The sequence below is a fragment of the Muscardinus avellanarius genome (genome assembly GCF_963383645.1).
Source record: "Muscardinus avellanarius genome assembly, chromosome: 14".
NCBI lineage: Eukaryota > Metazoa > Chordata > Mammalia > Rodentia > Gliridae > Muscardinus > Muscardinus avellanarius.
This window is the reverse complement of record NC_137800.1, coordinates 83,672,548-83,699,739: the sequence shown is the minus strand read 5'-3', so window position 1 is coordinate 83,699,739 and position 27,192 is coordinate 83,672,548. Positions and strand designations below refer to the sequence as shown.

The 27,192-nt window shown below is 43.0% G+C and overlaps 1 protein-coding gene across 1 annotated transcript in view; it reads right to left on the bottom strand.

The window, feature by feature from the left end:
• Window positions 1-9,059: 9,059 nt before the first annotated feature.
• Window positions 9,060-27,192, bottom strand: part of MYLK4 (myosin light chain kinase family member 4) — a gene marked incomplete at both ends in the record, with an annotated part of 113,185 nt that continues 95,052 nt past the window's right edge. The window contains 8 exons of the mRNA XM_080710026.1: window positions 9,060-9,107; window positions 14,692-14,770; window positions 18,549-18,701; window positions 19,731-19,859; window positions 21,290-21,360; window positions 24,794-24,935; window positions 26,253-26,362; window positions 26,437-26,530. Of these exons, the coding sequence (XP_080566152.1) occupies window positions 9,060-9,107; window positions 14,692-14,770; window positions 18,549-18,701; window positions 19,731-19,859; window positions 21,290-21,360; window positions 24,794-24,935; window positions 26,253-26,362; window positions 26,437-26,530 (826 nt within the window). The remainder of the gene's footprint in view (window positions 9,108-14,691; window positions 14,771-18,548; window positions 18,702-19,730; window positions 19,860-21,289; window positions 21,361-24,793; window positions 24,936-26,252; window positions 26,363-26,436; window positions 26,531-27,192) is intronic.

Below are 27,192 nucleotides of genomic sequence, written 5' to 3'. Positions count from 1 at the left end.
ACAGACCACTTAGACAAGACATGCCTCACTAAAATGGAGCAAGGAAGCCTATGCAGCACTTCTAATTTGAGAAACTGTAGACATTGAGCTACACAAGAAAGTAGTCTGAGTCCGGGAACTCAGCATCAAATAAGCCCAGCATTGACCATCCTTTAGGACAGAAAGCAATTTGCCTTTCAGAAAAAAAAATTAATTGCTTCTCAGCCTTTTGGCTGACATCCATTGAAAATTAAAATCTCATTTCAAAAAGTCCTTAGTAATGGTGGTATGGGTGGGGGAGGAGAGACTGGCCGGTGCGGTATATGCTTAGCATGTGCAAGGCCCTGGGTCCAAGCCCCGGCACCAAATAAATAAAAGGTCTTTCTTAAAGAGGAGTTTCATGATGGAAAAGATGGACTTGGATTCTAACTTAAGAAAAAGAGAAAGAAATAAGACAATAATAAGAAAGATGGAGCAAATGCAAAGTAGGGAGAAGTGGAGAGACTGGGAAGCAAGCCTCAGCCATGCCGCAGCCCACACAGAAGGCAGAATCGCCAGGGACACAGAGACGAACTGCGTCTAGCCACCGAGGCCTGCCGGGGGCCCGGCCTCTCCCTCTCACTTACACTCCTACAAATGAATTTTCCAACGGAGCTGGCTCACTAGCACCCTTTGCCAAGTGGCCAAGGAATGGGCAGAGGCAGCATCGAGAACAACAACAACAACAAAAAGGAATGCAATAAAGATTTTCATTGCTTGGTATAAAATCCATATTTTGATTCTAAAACGAGAAAAAAAAATTGCCATGCTAATTGCCATAAAATGGATGAAAATGTATGTACAGACACATCTTTCCAAATATTTTCATGTGAAAGTATTCCTAAACCTGGGGCAGCATGCCTATTTACATTTTTAAGGAACCAAAAGCAATTAGTCTTGATTTTTTTTTCCAGACAAAAAGCAACTAAAACGCAAATCTATGACTCTGGACAGATAGGTGTCTGACCCCCTTTCAAGGTGGAAATCATCGCCCCGAGTTGATTCAGATGGGAGCCTCTTTCAAAGGTTTTTATGTGGCGCATGGGAACAAGAGACCTTTTCTCCCTGGTTTTAAAATATCAGTAGATGCTGTGTAATGTTTGGTGTCTCTTCCAAATCACACAAGTGGCTAGGCTTCCTTCTTAAAAATCTTCAGTTTTATTTCTCTCCAGACAGACAGATGTGCCACATCAGGGCTTAATTTTCTCCATTTGCTAAAGAAACAGGAACTTCCTGGTGAGAGTGCACAAAGCTCTATCATCCATCCAGAGGGTGGAGGAGAAATAGCGCCTCTCAAAACCTGATGACTTCTTGGAAAAATTGATCACAATGTGCTCAGTCTAGCCAGACTCCGATTCTCTGAGTCCATGCTTGCATCTGGTTTGATCCTCCAGCTTTGCAAAGCCCCCTTTCTCCCACAGAGCAGCAGCCAAGTTACAGGCTCTGATGCAAGGAGCAGCCACATATGGGCATGGAGTAAAGGGACAGGAGGAATGCTAGACTGATAATCTCCCCTTCCAAGTAACCCTACACTGTAATCATCAGCTCTGCAAAGCAGAGTATCCTCAGCTCTCCTATAAAAGGCGCCCCACTGGCATAAGGAGCCCTTCCCGTCCAAATGTAGAAATTTAACTACAAATTCAAACAGTATAGCTATTCCCAAAGCAGAGTCTTCTTTCTAAGCCTCAGAAAGAAAAAAAACTAGAATAAAAAATCACGCCCACTAACTATAGGGTCATCAAGTAGATTATCTGGCAAAGAGATCATGCCTGTCTTTGACCTAAGCTGTCCCTTCCAAGCGCAGCAGAGCCTGAGGAGTGTGGACCTGCCAACGTGAGTCAGAATGGAAGCTGGATGCAGGATGGACGTCCTGTGAAAGACCTTCTGCCCAAGCCGCTTGAGAATCCACGCTGCAGGACCGCAAGCGCCCTTCCAGCGCGGGGTTTCAAGTCAGACCCTTGTGTCCTATTTAGCATTTGAGTGAATGCCAGCTCTCTGCGGTCTAGGAGTATTAATGCATGCACTGCCTTGTATTTTTCCAGACTCAATGAATAGCATCAGCTAAACATAGCACGGTAATATAACACTTCAGTCACAGGGCTGTGTGTGTACGCATGTTTCTTTTTTTTTTTTTTTTGAAGCTAACTAAACATTTTAAGCATAGTCACATAACAGGCGAATGAGAAAACAACAACCTTGAATAAATGCATAGGCCAAAAGAAAAAATAAATGCTTCATAATACAAAATCAAAGGCTGAGAAAAGTAGGGTTTTTTTTATTGCTAGCATGACCATGAAACTGGTACACCACCCTTATTGAATTACACAGGTCCCTCTGTCTCTGGGTGTTATGCATGGTTATTCATGGGCATGCTGTAAGGATTCCGTGGGTGCATATGAGAGAGAATGGAGAAGAGCCAATGTGAATTAAATCTGCCCTCACTGAGAGGGTCACCAGATGGTTACTATGACCATCATGGCTATTGTGACAACCAAAAACTAGAAAGATTTATGACTGAAATAATAAGGGTATTATTATAGCTGATCTCGACCCAAGAGTTATTTGGAAATGGAGCTGTGAGGAAAGTTTCCAAGGCTGGGTGGTGAGCTCGGAGTTGAGTGTGCACTAGGACTCAGTGGGGCTTTGCATGGTCTCTTTTTCAGAGGAAATTATGCACAGCCCCAGTGCCTTTCTGTGCGGAAATACTGCCTACAGCAGCAGTATGTCCCTTACTAAATAACCCAGGCCATGGCTTGCCAGCTTGGGAATAAGAAACTCGCACCTGGAAATCACTGTCATGCATAAAGAGTGAACAAGCAGAGAGGGCCCCTCACCTTCTGTGTCTGGCTGCTGTCTCTTTCCAAACGCCGAGCCCCTTAGACTCTGCATAGGTGTTATCATTGGTCTTTAGAGATGTCTGTGTTAACCCAGAAACTGGAGAACTACTTCCGGGTCATGACAGTGGAGGCAGCCAATCAGGGTCCTTCCTAGGGTGTGCTTCCCAACTCTTCTCATCGACAACTGGCACTTGAGGAAGGCCCTCCGGACGGTCGACATTCTAAAGGTTGTAATTTCAAGGACTAACCATAAACAGATACCTTTTGCAGTTCTGGGAATGCTTCACTCAGAAAACTGCCCCTGGGGTGAGAACCAGGAGTGTCAGAAAGGGCATGGCGTGAAGTTGAAAACAGATTCAGCTACTTGGAAGAAACTGGCACTCCAAGAGGGGGGAGACTTTAGAACAAATGGAAGACATGATGGCTGCTACTTCTTGCTTTAGACTTCAAAGAAGACTTACGTTCCAGCAAGCAAATTGTTTGTCCATCGAATTCACCTGATTTCAGACCAAGTCCACATGAGAAGTGTTGCTCAAGGGTATGCCGGACATCCAGTTTTTCTGGAGCTGCAGTCACCTTTTAAGAAGCATTGTTTAATGTCTGGAAGCTGTTTCTCCCTCTAAGTGTATCCTCCGGGTTTTTAAATCTCAAATAGAACTTAAGTGTGGTTGCTCTAGTAATCTGAGAAATAACAAGACATAATGCACATCTTGCCCCAGTGATTAACAACAAGAAAAACAAACAAAAAAAAACTCAAGAAGACATGGGGAAGGAAGCATCTTCCCAGCGTGGGCTACATGGGATGTAGGGATCTGTCTGAGTCCCCAGGGACTGGCTTCGGCGCCTCCCCCCAGGGCAAAGGCACTCCAAGTTCAAGTTCAGGTTCAAGAACTCTCCCGGCGCACACCCTCCCAGTCACCATGGAGGTTAAGGCATCAGAAGTGCTGATTTTTCCAAAAGTCTTTTCAAAGCAGCAGCAACCGCAGCAGTTTCCCTGCAAAGCAAACAAAATATGAATCTTGTTAATTCAGCAGGACTTTAAAAATTGTAATTAGTTGGTTGTGTCCCTTAGGAAAACCACAGATGACTTTTTTTTTTATAATAAATGTGTGTGTGAAAGAGAGAGAGGAAAAAAACAAAAAAAGGAGAGGAAAAAGAAACCTCTTGACAGATTCCACTGCTTACCAGAGTTGAGTTTTTTAAATTTTATTTTAAGTGTATGCAAGATATTTTAGCACTGTTTGCAATATGGAGGGACAAGGCCTCTTTGTTTCATCTGAAGCGCAGCCACTCCTGAATCGTGGCCACTGGTCAGCTCGATCCCAGCATCAAAGTGAGAATACGGGTCAGGCAGGGAATACGGCTGTCTCTCGGTAGCCACTGGGGTTCATTCCAGGACCCCGCGTAGATACCAGTATTCACAGACATTTAAGTCCCTTACCAAAAATGGCTTGAACCCAGGAGCATGCTACCTCTAAGCTATACCTCAAAACCTTTATTATTTATTTATGTACTTGTTTATTTATTTGCTTGTTTACTTATTTATTTGTTCATTGAAACAAGATTTTGCTAAGTTGCCAAAGGTCTCTCTAAGTTGCTGAGGCTGGCCTCGAACCTGCAATCTTCCTGTCTCAGCCTCTCAATGACTGGGATTACAGGCGGGTACCACTGCATCAGTGAGCATTTTCACAGCAATAATCTGAAGACTTGACCATGTAACCTAAGGGAAAGAAGATTTATTTGTCCACGGTTTCCTTAGGTATTTGGGGGTTCAGTCCGTGTGAGGCCGTGGACTGCGGATCGCGGGGGATTCTGGTAGAAAGTAAAGAGAGAGAGGACACAGAGATTTCCTCCTCTCATCATGGAAGCCAGATGCAAGAGAGTGGGAAGGGAGGAGGAACCATATACCACCTGCAAGGCCGCAGCCCCAGAGACCCACCTCCCCCAGCCACACTCCACCAGCTCAGGCCACCACCCATCACAATGGACTTATCCTCTCATGACTTAGCCATATCAAAACTAAATGCTAATCAAGGGGCTCTTTAGGGAACATTCTATATCTCAACTATAACAACCACCATGCGTGACTCTCCTGTATGCTTGAATCCATCTTTAGATGACCAATGACACCTAATACAGTTTGAATGCTATGCAGACAGCATTTTATACTCTATTGCTTAGGGGATGACAATAAGGAAAAATCAATATAACATTCAGCACAGGCACAGTTTTGAATCTGAAGACTCAGAGCCGTGGCTTTGGAAGGTCTAGCGTATTCCCATTTGCCCCGGGACCGCTTTGGACCCCGAGCCCACACATCGCGGGCTGAAATCGTTCCTGTGGGTCTGGGGAGGGGTCCTGAGTTTATATCTCATAGGCTGGCAAAAGATAGAAGGGAGCAACGAACGGCACACCCGCCAGGTTGAACTTTGGAGAGTTCCCAGGGCGCATCAAGAAACCTCTAACAAATTGAAGGAGAATTATATGCCTCAATTTACATTATGGAGTATGCTTTATTCATAGGGCCTGGAACTCTTTCTGTTTTCCCCAGGCATCATCTTCAACCGCTAGATTTTTAAAATCAATATTATCTCAAATTTGGTTTCACTCATAATACATCTTGCCAGAAACCTCATCTCAGCCTGGCAGGGAAAAGTATGGTGAAGAATGACTTTTTTTTTTTTAACTTTTCACATGAGTTTGCTCCCAGTGTTAGTATCCTAAATTAGGTTTAATTTCGGATGTCTAACTATAATGCACTAAGAATTTTTAAACTGTGAATCAAAAGAAAAACCAAGAAGTGAAATAATTTAAGTACTTAAAAAATAAATAAAAAGGTAAAGGCTGGAGGGATAGCTCAGTGGTAGAGTGTGTGAGGCCCCAGATTAGATCTCCAGAAAAAGGGTAAGAAAGTAAACAAGGAAGTACCTAGATTGTGTGGATCTGAAGTGATACTTCCTTGGCCTGCGGTGGTGAGACTCAGCTGAATTCCTGTAGCCAAATGGGGCTGGAGGAAAACAGTGAGAAACAGCCCAGAGAGGTCTCACCATGCACTTACAGAGAAGGTCCTAGCTACCCGCGCCAGGGTGCCCAGGCTGCCCTCTCTGCCCCCTGTGTAACTATCACCACAGGGCTGCTGCTGTCTTCCGTGGCGTTGGGTGGAAGAACTCGACTCCCTCCCACCCCCATTTCCTCCCCATCCTTTCCCCGACAGACCCTGGCCACAGGCCAGCCTTGGAATGCAACCCCCTGCCACCCAGTGGATTTGTTCCCACGGGGCCTCCATAGTGACTCCAGTGCTTCTGGTGGGAAGGCGGTTTGTGGCAAACCCTCTGGGTCTGTGGTGGCTGGGGACAAACTGCTTGTGGGGGTTAGGGCGAGGAGAGGAGAGGAGAGAAGCAGACACAGACACGGCCTGGCTCTGAGGAGACGCAGAGAAGGCATGTCTCAGGCATGTCACCCGGGCCTGGGGCCAGGAGGGTCTTTCAGACAGAAACACCTCCTATGCTTCCCCATTTTGACAAGCATGGCCCTTGTAAACAGAAGGTACAGGCCTTGTGAGGAGATACAGCATTTCTTTATCCATTCATCTGTAGATGGACACCTAGGTGGGTTCCATAATCTGCTACTGTGGTTTGTGCTGCTATAATTGTTGAAGATACCAGAAGACTTGTGGAAAGAATTTTGGGAGGGAAGAGGGAGAGGGATGAGGGAGGACTTAGGAAGGAAACCCTTCAATAATGTTATTGTCTCTATATGAAGGTCTAACTACCAATCTCACCAACATGTATGAGGAAGGAGGGGGTGGGGTGGGGTATAGAAGGAAATATACCAAGTTCTGTGTGCGTATATGTCTCTGTCACTCTGAACCTCACCATGATGTAAAATCACAATGCACTGATAAAAGTACAAAACATTAATTTAAAAAGTACAAGCCAGCCGGGCGTGGTGACGCACGCTTGTAGTCCCCATGCTTGGGAGGCTGAGACAGGAGGATCGCACGGGTTCGAAGCCAGCCTCAGCTACTTTGTGAGGCTCTCAGCAACTTAGTGAGACCCTGTTTCCAAGTAAAATATAAAATAGGTCTGGGAGTATAGCCCAGAGGTAGAAAGCCTCTGGGTTCCACCCCCAGTACCACACACACACACACACACACACAAAAGGTACAAACCAGTCAGGCGTGGTGCACACCTGTAATCCTTATACTTGGGAGGCTGAGACAGGAGGATCCCAAGTCAGAGGACAGTCTCAGCAAGTAGTAAGATTCTCATCAATCTAGTGAGACCTTGTTTTTAAATAAAAATAAAATAGGGTTGGGGGTATAGAGGTAGAATTCCCCTGGGTTCAATCCTCAGTGACACACACACACACACACACACACACACACACACGCACACACATACAAACACAAACACACACACAAGTACAAGCCTCTTGTTGACTGTTTGGAGGTTTCTAAATAAGTGATAAGAGTGACCTTTATACAGAAGGTCAAGTGCAAGGTTGATTTATTCCTACCCCATTTTATTCTACAAAATATTTGAGCTTGCTTATAAGAATACATCCAACCAAACATACCAATAAAAAAAATACAGGTTAGAATGAAGGAGGAAGACCACTGAGGGGTGGGACTTGTGTAGCATGCACCAGACTCTCCTCAGTAATGCAAAATATATACATATTTATACTTTTATTATAATATTTATATATTTTATCTGGGCAGCATGAAAAAATGTAGATTCGCATATCAGAGACCTTGTGCAATTGTTAAAATTCAGCTACAAAAATGACTTTGGACTTGCTGACCAGGACCAGGACTTGCTGATCTGCTGGAGGGTCAGTGGGCCCCTTACATGGAATAAATCTTGGGATTTTTAAAAGTTCCTCTTCATCCGTACACTGTTCCTTCTCCAGTCTTCTGCTATAGAGAATACCTGGAGCTATGTTGTTGAAGTAAAAGAAGGTATTCATGTGTAGAACTATCTCTTAATAATTTTAACAAAGTGTTTGGGAGGCCAAGACAGGGGAGAACAGGTTTGAGGCCAACCTTTGTAACTTAGTGAGGCCAACCTCAGCAACTTAGCAAGACCCTATTTCAAAATAAAATATAAAATAGGGCTGGGGGTATATCCCAGAAGTAGAATGCCCCTGGTTTCCATCCCCAGAATGGCAAAATAAATAAATAAATAAATAAATAAATACCTAAAAATAATAAAATTCCAACAGAATTCTAGGTGCAGCAGAAAAGAACATATGTGAGTTTTCACAGAATGATGTTTCTCAGGCTAAGAGAGCAGGGCCAAGGTCCTAGGCAGCTCAAGAGAGAAAAAACTCGGGCTTTATCTTCCAAGACTCCAGAGAGAACCATGCTCAACCAGACCATTTCCTAACTGCCTGGCCTTGGGTGACTTACTTAGTTGGAGTTCCCGAGATTCAGTTTCTCCATTTATACAAAAGATAATAGCATTCCCTCTGATCACACACAATTGTAAGGGACCGAAGACCTGGGACATTTTCTATTAGACTAGAGCCTACTGAGCTAATAATAACTGAGCTTCCTGCCACGTACGGGGGCTCTGGTGGATTGTCTCATTACAGCCTCTCAATGAGCTTAGGCTGTGAGGTTATCCCTGCCCCTCATGTCAGGGCTGAGCTCGCTCACTGGAAAGTGGCAAAGCCGGGGTGAACACAGGAATCTGAATCCAGGACTCCTCCAAACACACACCCATAACACATCACCCTGCTTCCTATAATACCTGAGTGAGAAACATTATATGCTTCCTGTGTTCCTCTCACTTAACTCTTTTTGGTTTGTTTCAGTACTGGGGATTGAACCTATGGGCATTCTACCTCTGCGCTATACCCTCAGCCTTATTTATTTATTTATTTATTTATTTATTTATTTATTTATTTATTTTACTTTGAAACAGCTGCTGAAGGTCTCCTAAGTTGCTGAGGCTGGCCTCCAACCTGCAGGCATGTACCACCACACCTGGCTCACTGAAGTCTTAAACAAGCTCCTCTTCAGGAAAAGATCAGACACAAGCAGAACACATTATCGAGATTGCTTGAATCTGTGTTTTTCTGGCTTGCAATTTTCAATCAGCCTGAAACGAGTAATTCTCTTTGCTTTTTGAAAAAAAAAAAAAGAAACAAAACAAAATTAAAATCTGACCAACCTTTCAGATGGACACCTTCCGTAGACTATTTAGTTACGAGGTCCTGAGCGCCAGAGCCGCCATTCTTCTTCTTCTAGGAAAACCAGAAGACATTTGGGGAAAGGTTAGGTCTGTTTGTATCAGTTCCTAACATGTTATGTAAACATATAAAGACTCAATGGTTTGCTTTTGAGTAGAAAACACCCTCAAAGAATGTTCTGTACACTAACTTGCAGAAGACCCTGGCAGACTCTTAGTCTCACTCCAGCTGCTCTCCATCCTCCGCTATCACCACACTCCTTACTTCTCACTGAAGGCCAGGTCCATGCACTCTGTGCCCAGCCAGGCACGCTTTACTCTCATGCAGGGGCATTTTGTCAAAAGCCACGTCATCGTCAAAGCCAAGAGCCAGCACTTGTGACACTGGGGCTGCAGACATGAGTCACCCACAGCCACGGTCTCCAATCCAGTGGTCAACGGTGACATAAGTGCCACAGAAAGATCCAAGATGACAGATAGAACCTTTGGTTTGGGAATCAGGAAAAGCCGTGGTGATAAAGGAGGTGGTATTTAACAGCCCAGATTGGTAGGACTGGGGCTAATGAGCAAGGAGGAGTATAGATGAGACTGGAAATAAGAGTTTGGGAGATATTGGAGCAACCGTGACTGCGGTCACACCTGGGTGTGGACATGGGGGATGTGTGAGAATTTCCCTCTCAGGTTGCTATAGTTTGGATTCTTTTTTTTCTTTTTCCTGGTACTGGGGATGGTACCCAGGGTGTTGTACCTCCGACCTACATCCTCAGCCCTATTTTTTTAATTTTTTATTTGAAACAGGTTCTCACTGAGTTGCAAAGGGCCTCACTAAGTAGCTGAGGCTGTCTGCAAACCATGATCCTCCTGTCTCAGCCTCCCAAATGCTGGGATTCCAAGCGTGTGCCACCACGCCTGGCTGGACCTTAACTATACCCCCAAGGCCTGAATGTTGAAGGCTTGGTTTTCAGGGTGGCGCTATTGGGAAGTGGTGGGACCTTTAAGAGGCGGGGTCTGGGGAAGGTTCTTTAGGTCATGGGTGGGGCTGTGCTCTTGAAGGGGATTTTGGGACCTTGGCCCTCTCCTCTTCCAGTTGCTCTCAGGCCTGGAGCTGAGTGGTTCTTGGCCAAGCGCTCCCCGCTATGATGTGCTTCCTGACCACAGGGCCCAAAACAACAGGGGCGATCGATGGTGGACTGAAGCCTCAACAACTGTGAGCTAAAATCACCTTTGTCTCTTTATAAGTTATCTCGGTGTTTCTGATAGTGAAGCTGACTAGTCCGAGGAGTAATATGGCCAGGGTTGTAATTAAGAAAAGAGTGGAGATTGGCTATCAGATCACGGGTGTTTTATTAGTTCATTGAGAAAAGAACACAATCTGAGATCGGAGCATAGAAGAGAAGAAGCGTAGAAAGTGTCTTAGTTCTGGGAGAAGAATAAAAACACTGTCATGAATATATTTATTTTTCAGATTTCCTTCCTCTGGCCCCAAAGCATTAAGGGATTCTGTAGGAGATCCTAATGGAAACATTAGCTCTAATAGATTCATGGGGTACTTTGCCCCACCCCAGGTGAAGGCTATTTTTTTTTTTAATCTCTATTTTTTACATTTTCATGGTGTTATAGCCTCAAATCATAATGTAAATCCTGGTGATAGTGACCTACGTTTATGCAGTACTTGGTGGGCTTTCTTCAGGCTCCTTTCCCAATTTTCCGCTTCCCCATGTGGAGTATTGAGATTGCGATTGGTATCCTCACCTATGTAGACAGAGTCGATGGAAGCGATTTCTTCACTGATCCTCCTTCCCCCCAACCCTTCCCCTAGTTCCTGTCTAGTTCCACTTCAGTTTCTCCTCCATTATCTGCAGTCCCTCTGGTGTCCCGATTACTCCCTGGCTTCCGCACAGGACAGAAAACACACGATCCTTCGGTTTCTGTGGCTGGTGAATCTCATTAACGTAATGTTGTCCAGGTCCACCCACTTTTTTGAAAACGAGATAATTTTGTTCTTCCTTATTGCTGAGTAGAATTCCATTGTGTGTCGACCCTGTAATTTTGTAATCCATTCATCTGTTGATGGACACCTACGAAGGATCCATAATTTGTGAAAGTCTGTTTCTTATGGAAGATGGGTTATATGTAGATGCCTTGGGACATAAGAAAGGCTAAATCCAGCCAGGCGTGGAGGCGCACCCTTGTAATCCTAGCATTTGGGAGTCTGAGACAGGAGAATAGCGGTTTGTGGACTGTCTTGGCTACTTAGTGAGGCCCTTTGCAAGTCAATGAGACCCTGTTGTAAAAATAAAGAATTAAAAAAATAGGGCTGGGGGTGTAGCTTGGAGGTAAAATACCCCTGGGTTCAATCCTTAATACCACAAAAAAGGAAAGGAAAGGAAAAGAAAGGAGGGAGAAAGGAAAGAAGGAAAGAAAGAAGAAAGGAAATAGAAAATTGGGGCCGAAATGATAAGGAGTTTGGGCTCAGGACTAAATTTTCATCATATAGGTAAATTCTTATTTTAGAGAACATATCAGAACCAAGATTACTCCAAAAATAAGTCTTCTGGGGAAAAAATTAGTCTCAAATAATTCCTAATTCAATTTTGAAATACTCCAAGATCTGAAGCTTTTTGAGTTTCAGTATGACACCATACATGAAATATTTCACCCTGGCCCTCATGTGATGCATCACGGTTGAAATACTGGTACAGAAAAATATTGGATAAAATTACCTTCAGGTTATATGTATAAGTGTTCAGACTGGGTTCCATTCCCAAGATAACTCATTATCTATGTCCAAATATTACCTCCCCCCAAATTCTTAAATCTAAAACACTTCTGGTCCTAATCTTTTGAAATCAAGTATACTCAACTTGTTTCTTTTTCTTTTTTCTTTTTTTCCTGGGGATGGAGCCCAAGGGCATTCTACCTCCGAGATACACCCCCAGCCCTATATTTTAGTCCTTTTATTTTTGAAATAGGGTCTCAACTGAGTTGCAAAGGGCCTTGCTAAGTAGCTGAGGCTGTCAGTGAACTGCGATCCTCCAGTTTCCGCCTCCTGAATGCTGGGATTACAGGCGTGGGCCACCACGCCCAGCCTCCCAATTTGTATTTTATTGAAAAATAAAGCATATGAATTAGATATTGTTTTTAGGAAACATCAAATATGTACAGCAGGAGAATGGCTCCAGAAACCTAGTTCAGGCGCCCTTCTACCAGCAGGATAGTGATGTAGAAAAGTACGTCCCAGATCCCAAGCGTACCCTCCAGTCCTTAGCACCCATTTCACAGGGTTGGCACGAGGGTTACATGAGTTAATTTATAAAGCAGCCACAATGGGGCCTTCCACCTTCCACCATGCTTCATAATTATAACTTCAATGATAATGAGGTTTATACAAGATAATTTGTATGTTTTTAAAAAATCATCGCTACCCTTGAAATACCTAATTCACCTCAGGGACCATCCGTTGGATGGGTTAGCCAAAAGGTGATTTTGTTGTTGTTGTTGTGACATGGCTTAAAAAAATATTTTTAAACACTTTTTAAACTGGATAATAGCATTAATTTTCTGCTGTGGTTCCCATATTGTCCTGCCACGTCAAAGCGTACTTGGACACCAATGAGCTTGGATAAAAATACATTGGTGGAAAATGAGCTGAAAATAGGTCGGTCACCCTAATAAGCGGTTTATGCGGTCTGGGTGAGGTACCGGCTAGGTAATAAGTCTATTTTTACTTGGCATTGGTACCAATTATCAAGGAAAGGTATATTCAGACACAAATAAAACTCAGAGCTGACGCTGAATTTAGAAGTAGACTTAATTTCAATAAAAATTGGATGTGGAAAAAATGAGTACCTGAAGCCAACTCATTCTAAGGTTGGTTGCTCAAGGAAAATGCTTTATTTCAAACCCAGGGACTAGGAGGATGAGGAGAAGGGGTGGAGAAAAGCAAAATGTGTCAAGTGCGTGCGTGGTGCTGGGGTCAGGGTAGCCCTGGACCTAATGGATGTGTGGGTCATTACCTTCCCAGCCCGAAGGCACAGGCTGCCTGGCGCCTGTCTGTGCATCTTGCCCAGGTAAACATCCTGAATGCTGAGCATAGTCACTTAAATGTTAAGCATCCATTTCTGTGTTCTTTCTAGAATCCACAATTAATTTGGATGGAAACAACAGGGAGAAGCCAGTTAAAAGACTTCTGTAGCAATTCAAGGGACAGATGTTTCAGACCAGGGTAACTGTGGGGACAAAAGGAACCAGACAGGTTCCAGAGATAACTAATTAGGAGATATAATGCACGGAGCCTGGAGATACATTCAAGAGGGGATGTGGGATTGGGAGGGGGAGGAAACAAAGAAGATGTCTAGGGTCTGGTTCCTGGAACTCAATTGGCAGCCTTCGCTGGGAGGATGGCTGAGGATGCGGGGAGGTGGAGAGAGAGGAGCTGGGCTTGGGGCTGAGAAGAGCCAAGTGGAAACATCTAGTACCCAGGGTTATATATGCATAGGAAGCTTGGGAAAGACATCTGTGCCTAAGAAACAGATAAAGGAGCCGGGTGTGGTGGCGCACGCTTGTAATCCCAGCATTCGGGAGGCTGAGACCTGAGGATCGCGATTCGCGGACAGCCTCAGCTACTTAGTGAGACCCTCTGCAACTCAGTGAGACCCGGTTTCAAAATAAGGAATAAAAAATAGGGCAGGGGGTGTAGCTCGGAGGTCGAATGCCCCTGGGTTCCACCCCCAGACCCGCAAAAAAAAAAAAAAAAGAAGAAGAAACAGATAAAGGAGTCAGTCAGAATGTAAATGGCAAGGTAATGGGAATAGAAAGAGTTCCACTGTAAGAGGTTAGTACAGAGCATGGGCTCCATTTTTCTCAGCAGATTCTTCAGCCTTTAGTCTATGTAAAAGTCTCCTTCACATATACTTATATGGACACTGGGACCAAGCTAAGAGGGTTAAGATTTGGTGCTCAGAGCAGAGTGAATCAAGTAATCAGAGAATTCTGGAGAATTGTTTCAAGGAGACATTTTCCTGAGTGTACATTGAACATGTCTTCTCCAAAACTTTGTGTGTGTGTGTATGTATGTGTATATATATATATATATATATATATATATGTGTGTGTGTGTGTGTGTGTGTGTGTGTGTATACATACACACATGTACACATATATGCATGTACACTTACACATACATATGCACATGCATAATGCATAGGTACATACCTGGGACATATATATGTTTGTGTGTGTGTACTACTCATACATATATGAACTAAGTATATTTGGGAGAGCATATATATCATATTTTTATAAGGATATAATATATGATCAGGTTATATGTGTATATGTATAATATTAAGCTGCAATTTTATAATAGATGCACTCTTTTAATAAACTTAGTGAACAGTTTTGCTAAAAATAATACGCTGTTAAACCATATATAAACAGTATACTTGACATTCATTTTTTTGAAACATGAAATGTCTAATAAAAACATTTGAAGGAATTTAACACAGGCATGAGATTTGAAGGCTGCAAGAGAAGCACTGGCAGCAACCCCACTGAAAGCTAAATGACTGTGACATCTGATCATCAAAAGACAGGCAGACAGGAGAAGAGGACGGACAAGAGCAAGGAGCCTAGGTTACCTGTGCGTGGAGTCTGGAGAGGAGCTTGTGGTCTGACAACCAGGGGTGCTTGAGAGCTTCACTGGCGCTTATTCTCCAACTAGAGGGAAATTTAGAGACTTATTAGTAGGAACACACCAAAAGAGACTTGTCTCTGCTATTTGGCTGTGGTCACTGCTTTTGGTAGACCAGATAGCCAAATGTCAAGTCCACAGTTTAATGAACTTTACAATGAACATTACAATGTCAGTGTCTTCTCTGGAATTACATGCTAATGATGAAGACATAGAGGCCATCACACCCTATCAGGGCTACAGCATTGGCAAGAGGTGCAAGACAAATGACCAAAATTCTTGTTGGTAACTAAACATCTACTTCCAAATACATGAAGCCACTTTTGTTATATAACATCTGAGCCTCATAAATTGACCTTTTAACAGACAGTAGAAGAGTAAATCCTGTGTGTGTGTGTGTGTGTGTGTGTTAATGAAGATTGAACCTAATAGTATTCTACCTCTGAGATATACTCCCATTCCTATTTTATTTTTTTATTTTAAAACACGGTCTCACAAAGTTACTGTGTGCTGGTCTGGAACCACACCTGACCATATATTGTTTTACTATAGTCAGAACAACATGCTGCAAGGATTCTTTACTATTATTATTATTATTATTAATTATGATACTGGGGATGGAACCCAGGGGCATTTTTGAGCCACACCCCCAGCCTTATTTTTTATTCTTTATTTTGAAACAGTCTCACTGAGTTGCAGAGGGCCTCACTAAGTAGCTGAGGCTGGCCGCGAACCAGGATCCTCCTGTCTCAGCCTCCCAAATGCTGGGATTACAAGTGTGCACCACCACACCCACCTTGATTCTTGATTATTACTAAAGCAATTTACATATTAAGTCTTTGAACTTTCTAACCAAACTTAGAAGAATTATAAAGATAAAGAGATAAAGTTAACGTCAATATTAAGGAAGACTATGTTCGATCTTTTACAAAGAAACTATGTCCTTTTGGAGCTAGAAAAGGTTTATACAACTTAAGGAAATGATATGAGGAAGAATAATAGATGTTATGTTCTAATTTGAAGCTTTATAAACTAGTTTGTTGTGCTAATGAGTATCAGATTAAAATAACCTTTCAAGCCCGGGTGGTGGCGCACGCTTATAATCCCCGCACTTGGGAGGCGGAGACAGGAGGATCGCACAGGTTCCAGCTGCGCTGGCTTAAGAGACCCTGTTTCAAAAAAAAAAAATTAAAATAGGTCTGGGAGTGTAGCCCAGAGAAGGGCTTCTAGAAACCCCAGTACTACCAAAATAAATAAATAAATAAAAATAAAATAAAATAACCTTTCAAAATAAAATGAAAGGGGACCATCTTCAATTTGCTTCTGAAAAAATACCAAGTAGCTCCAAGCTGTCACAATGCTTCAGTCTATAAAGTTGAGTCAGTTTAATTGCGTTGTTTGATAATAAATATTAAAGTGTAAGAGTTGAAGAGGTGAATCTCTAGTCAGTGAACGTGTTCACAACATCACCATGAAGGACCTAAACAGAGCAGTTATTAATAAGTTAAAAAAAAAAAACTTCACCTCTACCAACCTCAGATGGAAATGCAATTTGTGACCTCTGATTAATATTAGACACTGTCAGCATCAGATCCCAGAGCATTCCAATAGCTCAAAGTGCCTAAAATATGATTATTCCAGCACTCTAAAGCCAAACTTTTCAAACCCTAACAATAACATTGTACTCATAATTAGACTTTTATAACAGTTCAGGTTTATTTTTGTACTCCAGGCATTTATTGTATGATGATATTATTGGATTTTGGCTTTAGCTTCGTGCTAGTATCAAAAGACTAAGACTAAGCCAGTTGCCTAAATATTATCAGCTGTTTCTTCGGTATTAATGGAAGCCTCAGACTGCAGGAGTGTGCAGGGCAGACACCGAGTGCAATGGGCCTGCCTGCCCCCAGGGGCCGCTCTGCCCAGCCTCAGTTTCTTCATCGGGGAGCTAATGGTGGTTATGTCTACATACCACAGGATTATCCAGAGATTAAATAAAATGTACAGCCGGGCATGGTGGCGCACGCTTGTAATCCCGGCGCTTGGGAGGTGGAGACAGGAGGATCGCGCAGGTTCGAAGCCAGCTGCGCTGGCTTAAGAGACCCTGTTTCCAAAAATAAAAAAATAGGTCTGGGAATGTAGCCCGGATATAGAAGGGCTTCCAGGAACCCCAGCACCACCAAAAAATAAATAAAATAAAATAAAAAATAAGATGTAAAAGTGTGTGTGTGTATGTGTGTAACATTATATATATACATATATATATACATATGTATGTATGATAGGTTCACAATAATTGTGAATTTCTCATCCTCCAAACTTTGATAGGGTTGGCATTTTCTATCTGTTCATGCACAATAATAATAATGCCCTTGGCTGATCATTGTGTCTTTCCACTAAGGATAAAGAAAATCACTATTTGAGTGGTCCCTCCTCTTGGACTGATGCTCTTAGGCTGGCTAAGTCCTCCTCAGTCTAGGGACTCAGTTCTGGCCCTAGCTAGGCATTAATCATATTGTACTTTTTCTTCTTAAAAAAAACCCATCTCTTCTTTTAGGTCACAAGTTTACTAAAGCAGGGACGGGACTTTATACCTCTGTCCTCAATGCTCTGACACGTGTCCTGGAGTACAGTAGAGGGTCAGTTGAGTGTTTGGATGAAGGAATTTCCCACCGAGCTCCCTGTCAACCTGCTCCCCATATTGTTTTCCCCACGCCCCACAGAACCCCCCTTCCTATTGATTTGTGGTCGTGCTTATTAATGGGCCCAAAAGCCATAAAGACAATAAAACAACAAAGCGAGTATTATTGGCTCTGAAAATCTCAAATACTATCTACCATTATATGGTTTAGGCATAAAGCCATCGGAAACAGTGTGTCTGACAGATTAATTACAATATCCCTCTCTCTCTCTCTCTATGATTCTAAAATGCTGGCCCCTATATTTCAACATTATTCTTTATCCACTGAATTTTAAATTAGTGTTGTTTTATCACGGGAGAAAAATAGAGGGTCATGTATTACAGAGAAGCTTCGTGTGTGGCCTTGAAGGAAGGTCCGCTATGCCTCTTATGAGCCATAGGATTGGGATTCACTACTTAGAATCTCATTCATAACATAGTAATAATCATAACTTTTTTCCCCTTTGGAGTTAAGGGCAAGAGGCACTGGTTAAAAGAGATAATGTCTAAAAACACTTGGTAGCTGGAAACAGTAGTGCATGCCTGTAACCCCAGGACTTGGGAGGCTGAGACAGGAGGATTGCAGGTTCCAGGTGAGGCTCATCAACTTAATGAAACCCTCAGCAACTATCAAGACACTTTCAAAAAATTAAAAATGAAAAGGGCTGGTGGTATAACTCAGAGGTAGGATGCCCCTGGTTTTAAACTCCAGTACAAAAAAAAAAAGAAAGAAAAAAAGGAAAAGAAAAGCATTTGGTATCATCCCACCCATAATAGATTCTCAGATGAAATGATAGTTAAGTGTTTGGCTACACAGGGCCATGCACGTGCTTTTTAGAGGTGAAAGGGATCAAGGCTCAGTAACTGGAGGTCTAGCAGGAGATCTTGATGGCTAGAGCTCTCCTGTCAAAAGCAGAAAGATAGAAAAGGCCAACCCTAATGCCTTCGGACCAAAGTGCACCCTGTCTCTCAGGAAATGGAGTTTGCTCCAAACCTGATCGTGTTAACACCTTGCACAAGCATCATAGACGTCACTAAAGAAATGCATCCCAACAACCCCAGCAGCACACACTGCTTCCTGACTAGCCCTCCTTCTCCCAGAATGGAGGAGGAACTTGAATTACCTCTTCTCCTTAATCAGGAGTTTGGAGATGAACTCCCTGGCCTCATCCGAGATGTCCCGAAATTCTTCATCCTCTAAGTCCCACCTGCACGCCAGGACATTGTTCAGTGTCTCCGCGTCATTATCACCCAGGAAAGGAGACAGACCGCTGAGTCTACAGGAGGTAGGACCCAGAGTGAGTGCTTTTTAAAATAGCCCTGAACCTTTTGCAGACAGGCTGCTTTGTTTTGGGTTCTTTATTTAAAAGTCAGGGGAGGGCAATAAGCTAAGGATGAAGCAGTTACCGCAGCCCAGAAACACTTACCCCAGCCCAGCCTCTCACTAAACAGCTGCACAATCAAAGGCATAGCGCGCTCCAACGTGAATCTCAGCACGTGGTACGAGCTCCTCGCTAAGGCACTGCACAGCTGGCCAGGTGCTGTCCCACACTCAGAAGACACACACCAGGAATGTCACCTCTGAGGAGTGAGGCTAGGGAGTCATTTATGAGGTTTTTTAAGAAACTACTTTCAGGACTGGGTGTGGTAGAACACACCTGGAATCTCAGTATTTGGGAGGTTAAGACAGGAAGATTGTAAGTTCAAGGCCAGCCTCAACAACATAATGAGACCCTGTTTCAAAAACAATTTTTTTTAAAAAGGCTGGGGTATAGCTCAGAGGTAGATAATACTACTACTAATAATAATAGCAATAATATAGCAGTAATAAATATTTAGTTTTATGTAATTATATGGTATCTAAGACTCAAAATGATTTCTAAAGAGACATATATCCACTTTTTCAGATGATGTGGGAGGAAAGAATTAACTTCTCTCACTCAGATGATTCAACAGAATCTAGGAAGCAACTGGAAATGGGATGGCGTTACTTATTATTATTTTTTTTTTATGGTACTGGGGTTCCTGGAAGCCCTTCTACCTCCGGGCTACACTCCCAGACCTATTTTTACATTTTTATTTGGAAACAGGGTCTCCTAAGCCAGCGCGTGCGGCTGGCTTCGAACCTGCGCGATCCTCCTGTCTCTGCCTCCCAAGCGCGGGGATTACAAGCGTGCGTGCGCCACCACGCCCGGCCTGGCGTTACTTATTTTTTAAAGGCCTAATGAGGGCGTTTATTCAAAGCAGCCACACGTCACAGAATATGCTCAGCCTGAGGGCAGTGTGGGGAGGCTGCGGCTGCTTACAGCATGTAAGTGATGACCCCCACGCTCCACATGTCAGTAGAAAAGGAGACAAAATCGTAGTTCACAACTTCGGGGGCGAGAAATTCTGGGGTCCCAAAGTTCACCCTCAGCTTCTCCCTGGGTTTGTATCTGAAACCGAGGCGACAAAGTAGAAGGAGAGTGACAATCAAAACAAACAAAAAATCATAAACATCAAAAAGTTACAGTCTGCAAGACAAGAAAAAAAAAACATCAGTTAAAAAAAATAACATCAGTTACACAGCTAACTTGAAACAAGCAGGCCTTCGGATGTTTGCATACTGGTGTTTATAGGAGCACAATTCACAATAACCAAGTTATGGAGCCGCCCTAGATGTCTGTTAACAGATAAATGGATGAGGAAAATGTGGCATATACAAACAATGGCGTTTACTGAGCCGTAAAGAAGAACAAAGTTCTGTCATTTGCGGGAAGATGGATCAAACTTGAGGACACTATGTTGAGTGAGATCGGCCAGTCTCAGAAAGTCAAAGTTCATATTTTCTCTCATATGAGGAAGCTGGAGAGAAAATAGAAAAGGGACGTAAGATAAAAGAGGAGCGAGACCAGTAGAACAGTGGAACTAGCGGGGTAGGAAGAAGAGGAGGGGAAAAGGAAGCTTGGAAACAGATCAAATAATGCTACGTTCATAGATGAATGGGTCACTACCAACTTCACTAAAGCCTACGAGGAGAGGAAGGGAACCAGGTGAGATCCGGAGGAAAACACACGAGTGCCATGTGTGTTTAGTGTATAAATGTGATCACTTGGAATCTCACTGTGGTATAGTTACAATGCACCGATAAAATCATAAAAATAAAAAATTCCCTATCATCAAAAAAAAAATAAGTAGGCTTTAAAAATGCATATATTTGTACTTGGGTCAAAACTTGCACAGAAATCCCAGGAGCTTCAAGAATCAAAATTCCTACTATAAAGATTTAATAATCTGGAACAGTCATGGAAAAAGCTACTCTGAATAATTAGAACATCTGAGTTATAGACCATGACATAAAGAAAGTTGATGCAGTCTCTGACGTGTAGATGGCTTGAATCGGAAGAAACAAAGCGCTGTATTGATGTACAACACGGATCATATGTGCACCGTTAATGTGCCCAATTGTCAATGGGTCCATGTAAACTTCTTGCTCTCTGACAAAACTTACACAAGTTGGGCGTGCCAGAACGCTCTGCAATCTCACTTAAACTCTCAGAGTTTTTTTTAAAGCAAATCTTTTCTATAGATGGAGCGAATATAAAAGAACAGCGCAAACCCTTAACAAATGTTAAATTAACGATTGTAACTTAATAAACTTCACCCTATTAGGTTTTAATTTCTCACATTTTTAAGTTGCACACACTATAGAAACTTCCGGAGGTAAATCCCAAATTCCACAAGGTAAGGAGAATAGAATTTTCATTAAATTAATTCTAAATGTGAATGTGAAACCAAGAAGCATATCAGATTTATCTTTGCAAAGAACGAGCATCGATCATATCCCCAAATCCCCATTCCTGCACCTATATCCAAATAGACATACCTCCTGGCCAATCCAAAATCAATAATTTTTATTTGCTTAGCATCCCGATTCACACACAGGATATTCTCAGGCTGCCAGGAGAAAGAGACACATTAGCAATGAAAACAACCATCCTTCACTCAAATTGTCCTTGAACCACAACTAAAAATACAACAATGCTCAGGAAAAACATATCAGGCCTTTCACTTGGGGGCTGGCTTGTCTGCGTGGGTATTTTCTCCTTTAATTATGTGGTGGACGAGGCTGTGGGTCCGCTGCCAACCTTGCATTACCCGGCCTGGCCCTCTCCCTGGTTTTGCAGTTTACCATAATGCATGAGTTCAGGCAGGGGCCTTGAGGGAGCTGAGAGCAGAGGCTGCTTTAGTACCTCCCAGATGGACTGGTGGAGGCCGCCTGGGCTTGACACCAGCCCCTCCTAAAAGTATTCAGTATGAGTTTCCCTTTCTTGGAGAGATATTTTCCCAAATATTTATGAGTTCCGAGAGAAATGGCTAGTTTCATTTAAACAGCCACACCGAATATGAAACAGAACGTGAACTTTCCCGACTCCTATATTTTCGCTTTACGCTTTGTCTACAGGGGTCACATGTTAAAGGAAGCCCTTTCGCTCCTATTCATTCTTCATTCTGAAAACTTCCAGGTTCGACTGAGTTTGGTCTCGATGCTGAAGGCCCTTAACTAAAGCTTCTTTGGAGTTAGACCCTGGTAAGAATTCACCCTCCTAATCTGACTGTTTGGGGTGAAGGGGGATAAAGGCAGGCTACAGTAATGCCCATCAGTGCCCTAGAATGACTTGCAAATGTGCCAGTATTTATTGGGAGAGAAAAATAGAGGTCTGAAAGAAATGAAGGACTTGACTTCAAGGTCATCCATAAAAGAGAAATAAGAGAATGCCAGGTGTCGTGGTGCACACCTGTAATCCCAGTACTTGGAAGGCTGAGACAGAAAGATTGCAGGTCCAAGGCCAATCTCAGCAACTTAGTAAGATCTTGTTTCAAAAATTTTAAAAAAAATGAAATAGGGCTAGGAGTGTAGCCTAGAGGTAGAATGCCCCTGGGTTCAACCCCCAATACCTCAAAAAAAAAAAAAAAAGAGCCAAGCATACTCTCAAACTCTAGTTTTCCAGTTTCAACCCTTCCCTAAGAGCTAGTGAAACTACTGAGGGATATTAGCACCGTCACTGAACACTAGTATCATCTCACATCCCCAATCTTTAGGAGGGATCAGAGCTCCCCAACTTTCTGTCCCAGTAGATCAGAGGTTCAAATGAAATTAGACACTCAGGCACACTTTATAAAATGACATAGTATCTCCTTATTAGTATCTAATATTCCATTCTGTTGGTTATAATATCTTTGGAAGCCCTTTATTAAAAAATATCTCTAGAACAAAGTCTATTGGTAAAAGCCATTTTATACAGAGGTCACTGCTATGTAACAACAGCTGATTTCATGGTTAGATAATTGATAATGTATAAAGGTCCAATTATCAAAGAATACTATTGCATCAAAAATTGGTTTGCAGGGCTAGGGGGTGTAATTCAGTGGTAGACCATCTCCCCTGCATGTACATGGTTCTGAGTTCAATTCCCAGCGCTGAAGAAAAAAAGTATGTGTTTGTATGTGTGTGTGTATAGGCGTGTCAAAAACTTAAATTTTTTAGGATTATGAAATGAAAGAATGTCTATTGAATAAGAGAAGCAGAACAGAAAAATAGAGTGAAGACCACTTTTAAATCACCCCTCATCTCCCCTATACAGTGAACAAGCACTCAGCACTTGTGACCCTTTTACTTCCAAGCTTTCTCAAAAAGCTCGTCCTAAGCCAGCTGTGGAGGTGCACGTTTGCAATCCCAGTACTTGGGAGGCTGAGACAGGAGGCTGGCGAGTTCACCACTAGCCTCAACTACTTAGAGAGGCCCTCCGCAATTTAGTGAGAACCTATTTCAAAACAGAGAGTTAAAAATCGGGCTGAGGGTATAGCTTGGAGGTAAAATGCCCCTGGGTTCAATCCCTGGTACCACAAAAAAAAAATTAAAAAGCTAGTCCTTCATGACCCATCCAGCTGTCACATTTAGTATCTTTACATAAAGCCATAAATAAAATTGCCTATTGTGAGCCCTCCATCAATGTTATGAAGCTGCAGATGGGGCTATCTGTTGTAGGCTAGGACAGCTCCTGGCTCCAGCTGCCAATCGAATCCCTTTGGGGATATTTGCCAAATATCCGCACTCCATGAAAGTACTCATAAGAATATGCATTATCATTCTCAGTTTATGGCCCAAGGCTTCACCAGTGATTTGTAACCTCTAACTTTGTCATTTTCTGCACTGCTTCCCCAAGCCCTCCTCTTGCAGGACAGTGAATGGAAAAGGCAATACACATAAATCAAGACAGTGAGGGCAGCCAAGCTGCAGGAGAGGCCACGGGAAGCTATTTAAGGATTTATTTAGCTGCACAACCCCGGGGGACTTGCAGTAGGCGGTACATTATATAGACTCCATACTTTATCTCACTGTCTTGCTGTGCAAACAAGGAAATAAGAAAATGATGACGGAGCCACACAAGAAGGTGAGCTCTACCATACTTAGCTGCAACCCTGGGCTTCGTCAGTGTGCTTTGGTCTCCATCTTTTGTAGGTTATAACTAGAACTATGTGCAGGCCAATTCTAGGGACCTCCTAATAAGAGGTAAAAAGGGAAGGGACAACTGGGCATGGCGGCGCATGCCCGTCATCCTAGTACTTGGGAGGCTGGGAGATGCTTGGTTTCTCTGGTACTCTTTCTACTGTTTCCGTGGTGGTCCCTGGTCCACCCTCTCTGCTCCATAGCAATTTCTTCTCCGTCCTCTACTACACACTTCAGCAAGCTCATAAAAAAGTAAATCCAAAGTCCATAGCTTCCTGAAAGATAACAGGAGAGTGCTGGAGATTCTTGGGAACCAGGAAAGTTTGGCTATTACCAAGGGATTCCAAACTAAAATTTTCCCGCCCACAAATCCTAAGCATAAGGAAGATCTGACAAGAACACTACGGTGCTGGTGGTGGCGATGGTTGTCATGGTGATGATGGCAGTTTTAATTCTAAGCTTTTAGGGAAGCCACCCCCATGATGATTCCTTTAACATGGGCAAGTTACCTGAATCTGCACAACAGCCTCTAAAGATGGATGTACAAATAGTAGTCCCTCAAGAGGATGACAGAAATTGAGGACAAAAATGTAAATTTGGGGGAGTTAATAGTGGTATATGCCTGTCGTTTCAGATTCTTGGGAAGCTGAGGCAAGAGGGTCACTTGAGCCCAGGAGTTTGAGACCAGCTGAGCAGTATAGCAAGACCCCATCTCAAAAAGCAACACACACACACACACACACAAATCCAGATTTTTCTAATTTCTGAAAATGTAACCAGTGACAGCATGGGCTTCCTAAGCTGGTGTGTAATAGCTGATGGCATGGGGGGCAGGGCAGAGAAGACCCTAGATTTGATGGGATGGAACACATGTGCTACCTTCAGGTCCAAGTGGAGGATGTACATCTGATGCATGTGCCGTATCCCCTCACATATCTGCTTGATGAACAGGATGGTGTCAAACTCGGTCAAGTTGTAGTTCTCATCAATGATGCGGTCAAACAGCTCCCCGCCCTCCACGCTACAGAAGGGAGAGAGGAGAAGCTTAGTACTGCTCCCTGAACCACCACACCTTTCTTGTGGCAACTTGCTGTGTAAGTCCCTCCACTCTTCCAAAAGATGTGTGCGTGGTTATTTCTCTGCCTTCTCCACATCTTAAGATGGTCCTTGTTAGAGGCCCTAGTCATATCCGCCTTCAGTTTCACAAAGGGAAAAATTTCAAAGACTCTTTCATCCATGGCTACAGTTCTAGGGGGAGTCCAAGGGTGCTGTTCTCTAACCCAAAATGGAGACAAAGAGGATTCTAAGGACACAGGGAGGGGGGATTCCAAATACCCATCAGGGCAGATGAGTCAGGTTCTCGGCCCTTTCAAGTCCTCAGACTAACTATAATGAGAAAGTGCTTCTATGTGGCTGATGCTAGGTACTTTATTATCCAGGATCACTATATATAGTGATAACCAAACCCCAAATGGAAAAAAAATGAACTTAACTACAATGCCAATTCAGTGTTAGTTAAAACACTCATTTTCTCCTCTCTCCCTCCCTCTCTTCCTTTCTTCCGTCTGGTTAAACCCAGGGCCTCTCACATGCTCTATAGGTACACTACGAATCAGGTACATCCCCAGCCCTGAACTACCCATTTTCTAGCTATCCAATTGTTACATTTTTACAAAACATAATTCTACTTCTATATTAAATTTCAATTCTAAACTGAAACTTCTTAGCTCTAGTCATCAAATATTTGCCATAAACTTATGACAATGCATTAACCACATTGTCCTGGTTTTGCTTTGAGAAGTTTTAGTTACTAACAGTCAACTGTGGTCAGTACAGTATAATAAGCTATTTTGATAGAGACCATATTGCATTATTATTAATTAGGGTATATTATTATAATTGTTCTATTTTGTTATTTAACTAGTTTATAAATTGAACTTTATCATAAGTATATATACATAGGTAGAATCATGGTATCTATAGGGCTTGGTACTATCCTTGGGTTCCAAGCATCCATTGAGGGTCTTGGATCTGGGGTTGAGGGGGGACTATAGAGTGTTAAAAATAAGGTGTAATTCAAAGATCCCTTTCCTCTAGATTGCCCAGAATACAACTTAAGCATGGTTCTTGACAACAGAGCTTAGACACAGAGCTACATCTACTCTGTCCTGCTCCTCGCTAGCAATGAATCACATCAAACGATGCAGAAACTCCTTTCTGAAACTGATATAATGGTGTGGTGCATGCAAGTCAGATCCAGTGGGCTTGGTTCTGCCCCTACAGCCTTGTTGTCATGTGAGCAGTGTGTGAAGGAAGGTAGGATGGAGGGGACACCTACTACTCCATGACCAGCACAATGTCGTTCTTGGACTCGAAGGCATCATAGAGCTGAATGAGGTTCACGTGGTCCAGCTGGTTCATGACGCTGATCTCGTTCTTCACCTCCTCCTGAAAGGCAGGGATGGTGCTTTAGTGTGATGGACCTGGGATGGGAGGGAGTGAGCCACCCCCACGTCCTTTACCTTGTCCTTTGGGCCTCTGGTCTTGATGATCTTGGCAGCCAGTTTTAGGCCTGTTGCTTTCTCTTCACATTTATGAACCTGGCCAAAACGCCCCCTGCAGAGGAGAGGACATCGTGAGGCACCATCATCTTCCAGGACCCCACAGAAGCCACTGCCACTTCTCCTTTTGAATTTGAATGAGAAAGCCCTTTAAGTCCATCTACTCTATCCAGTAAATTACTAGCACAGCACTGCTTGTTAAGGTGTGGGCTGTGTGTCACCTGTATCAGAATCTCCTGGGTTTCTGGACCCGAGGCCAGACCTGTGGAGGCAGGAAGCCAGGGTAAGGCTCCAGAATCAGTATTTTCAGCCCATTCCTTGGGGTAATTCATATGCATACTATGTAGAACCACTATTATTGATCTTTCTGAAAACATAGAAATGCAATAAGCTGGGCTTTGTAAGCACATGAACAATATAGCCCATGGGTCAGGTATGTCAAAAACATTTCAGAAATTCCAAATAAATAAAAGGAAATAACAATATTGTTTGTAAACACGTATAACTCAGAGTGTGAATTGTAGAGTTGTCGATGAAAGTTTTCACAGTTTAGCTTGACTATCCACCTACATGTGCTTTGCAAGACAATTTCTGCTGTGGATATGGGTTAAGTGTGTCCTTCAATGCTCATGTGTTGGGAGCTTTATCCTCAGTATGGCAGCATTGGGAGTGATGCGGACCATTAAGAGGTGAGATCTAGTGGAAAGGAATGACATC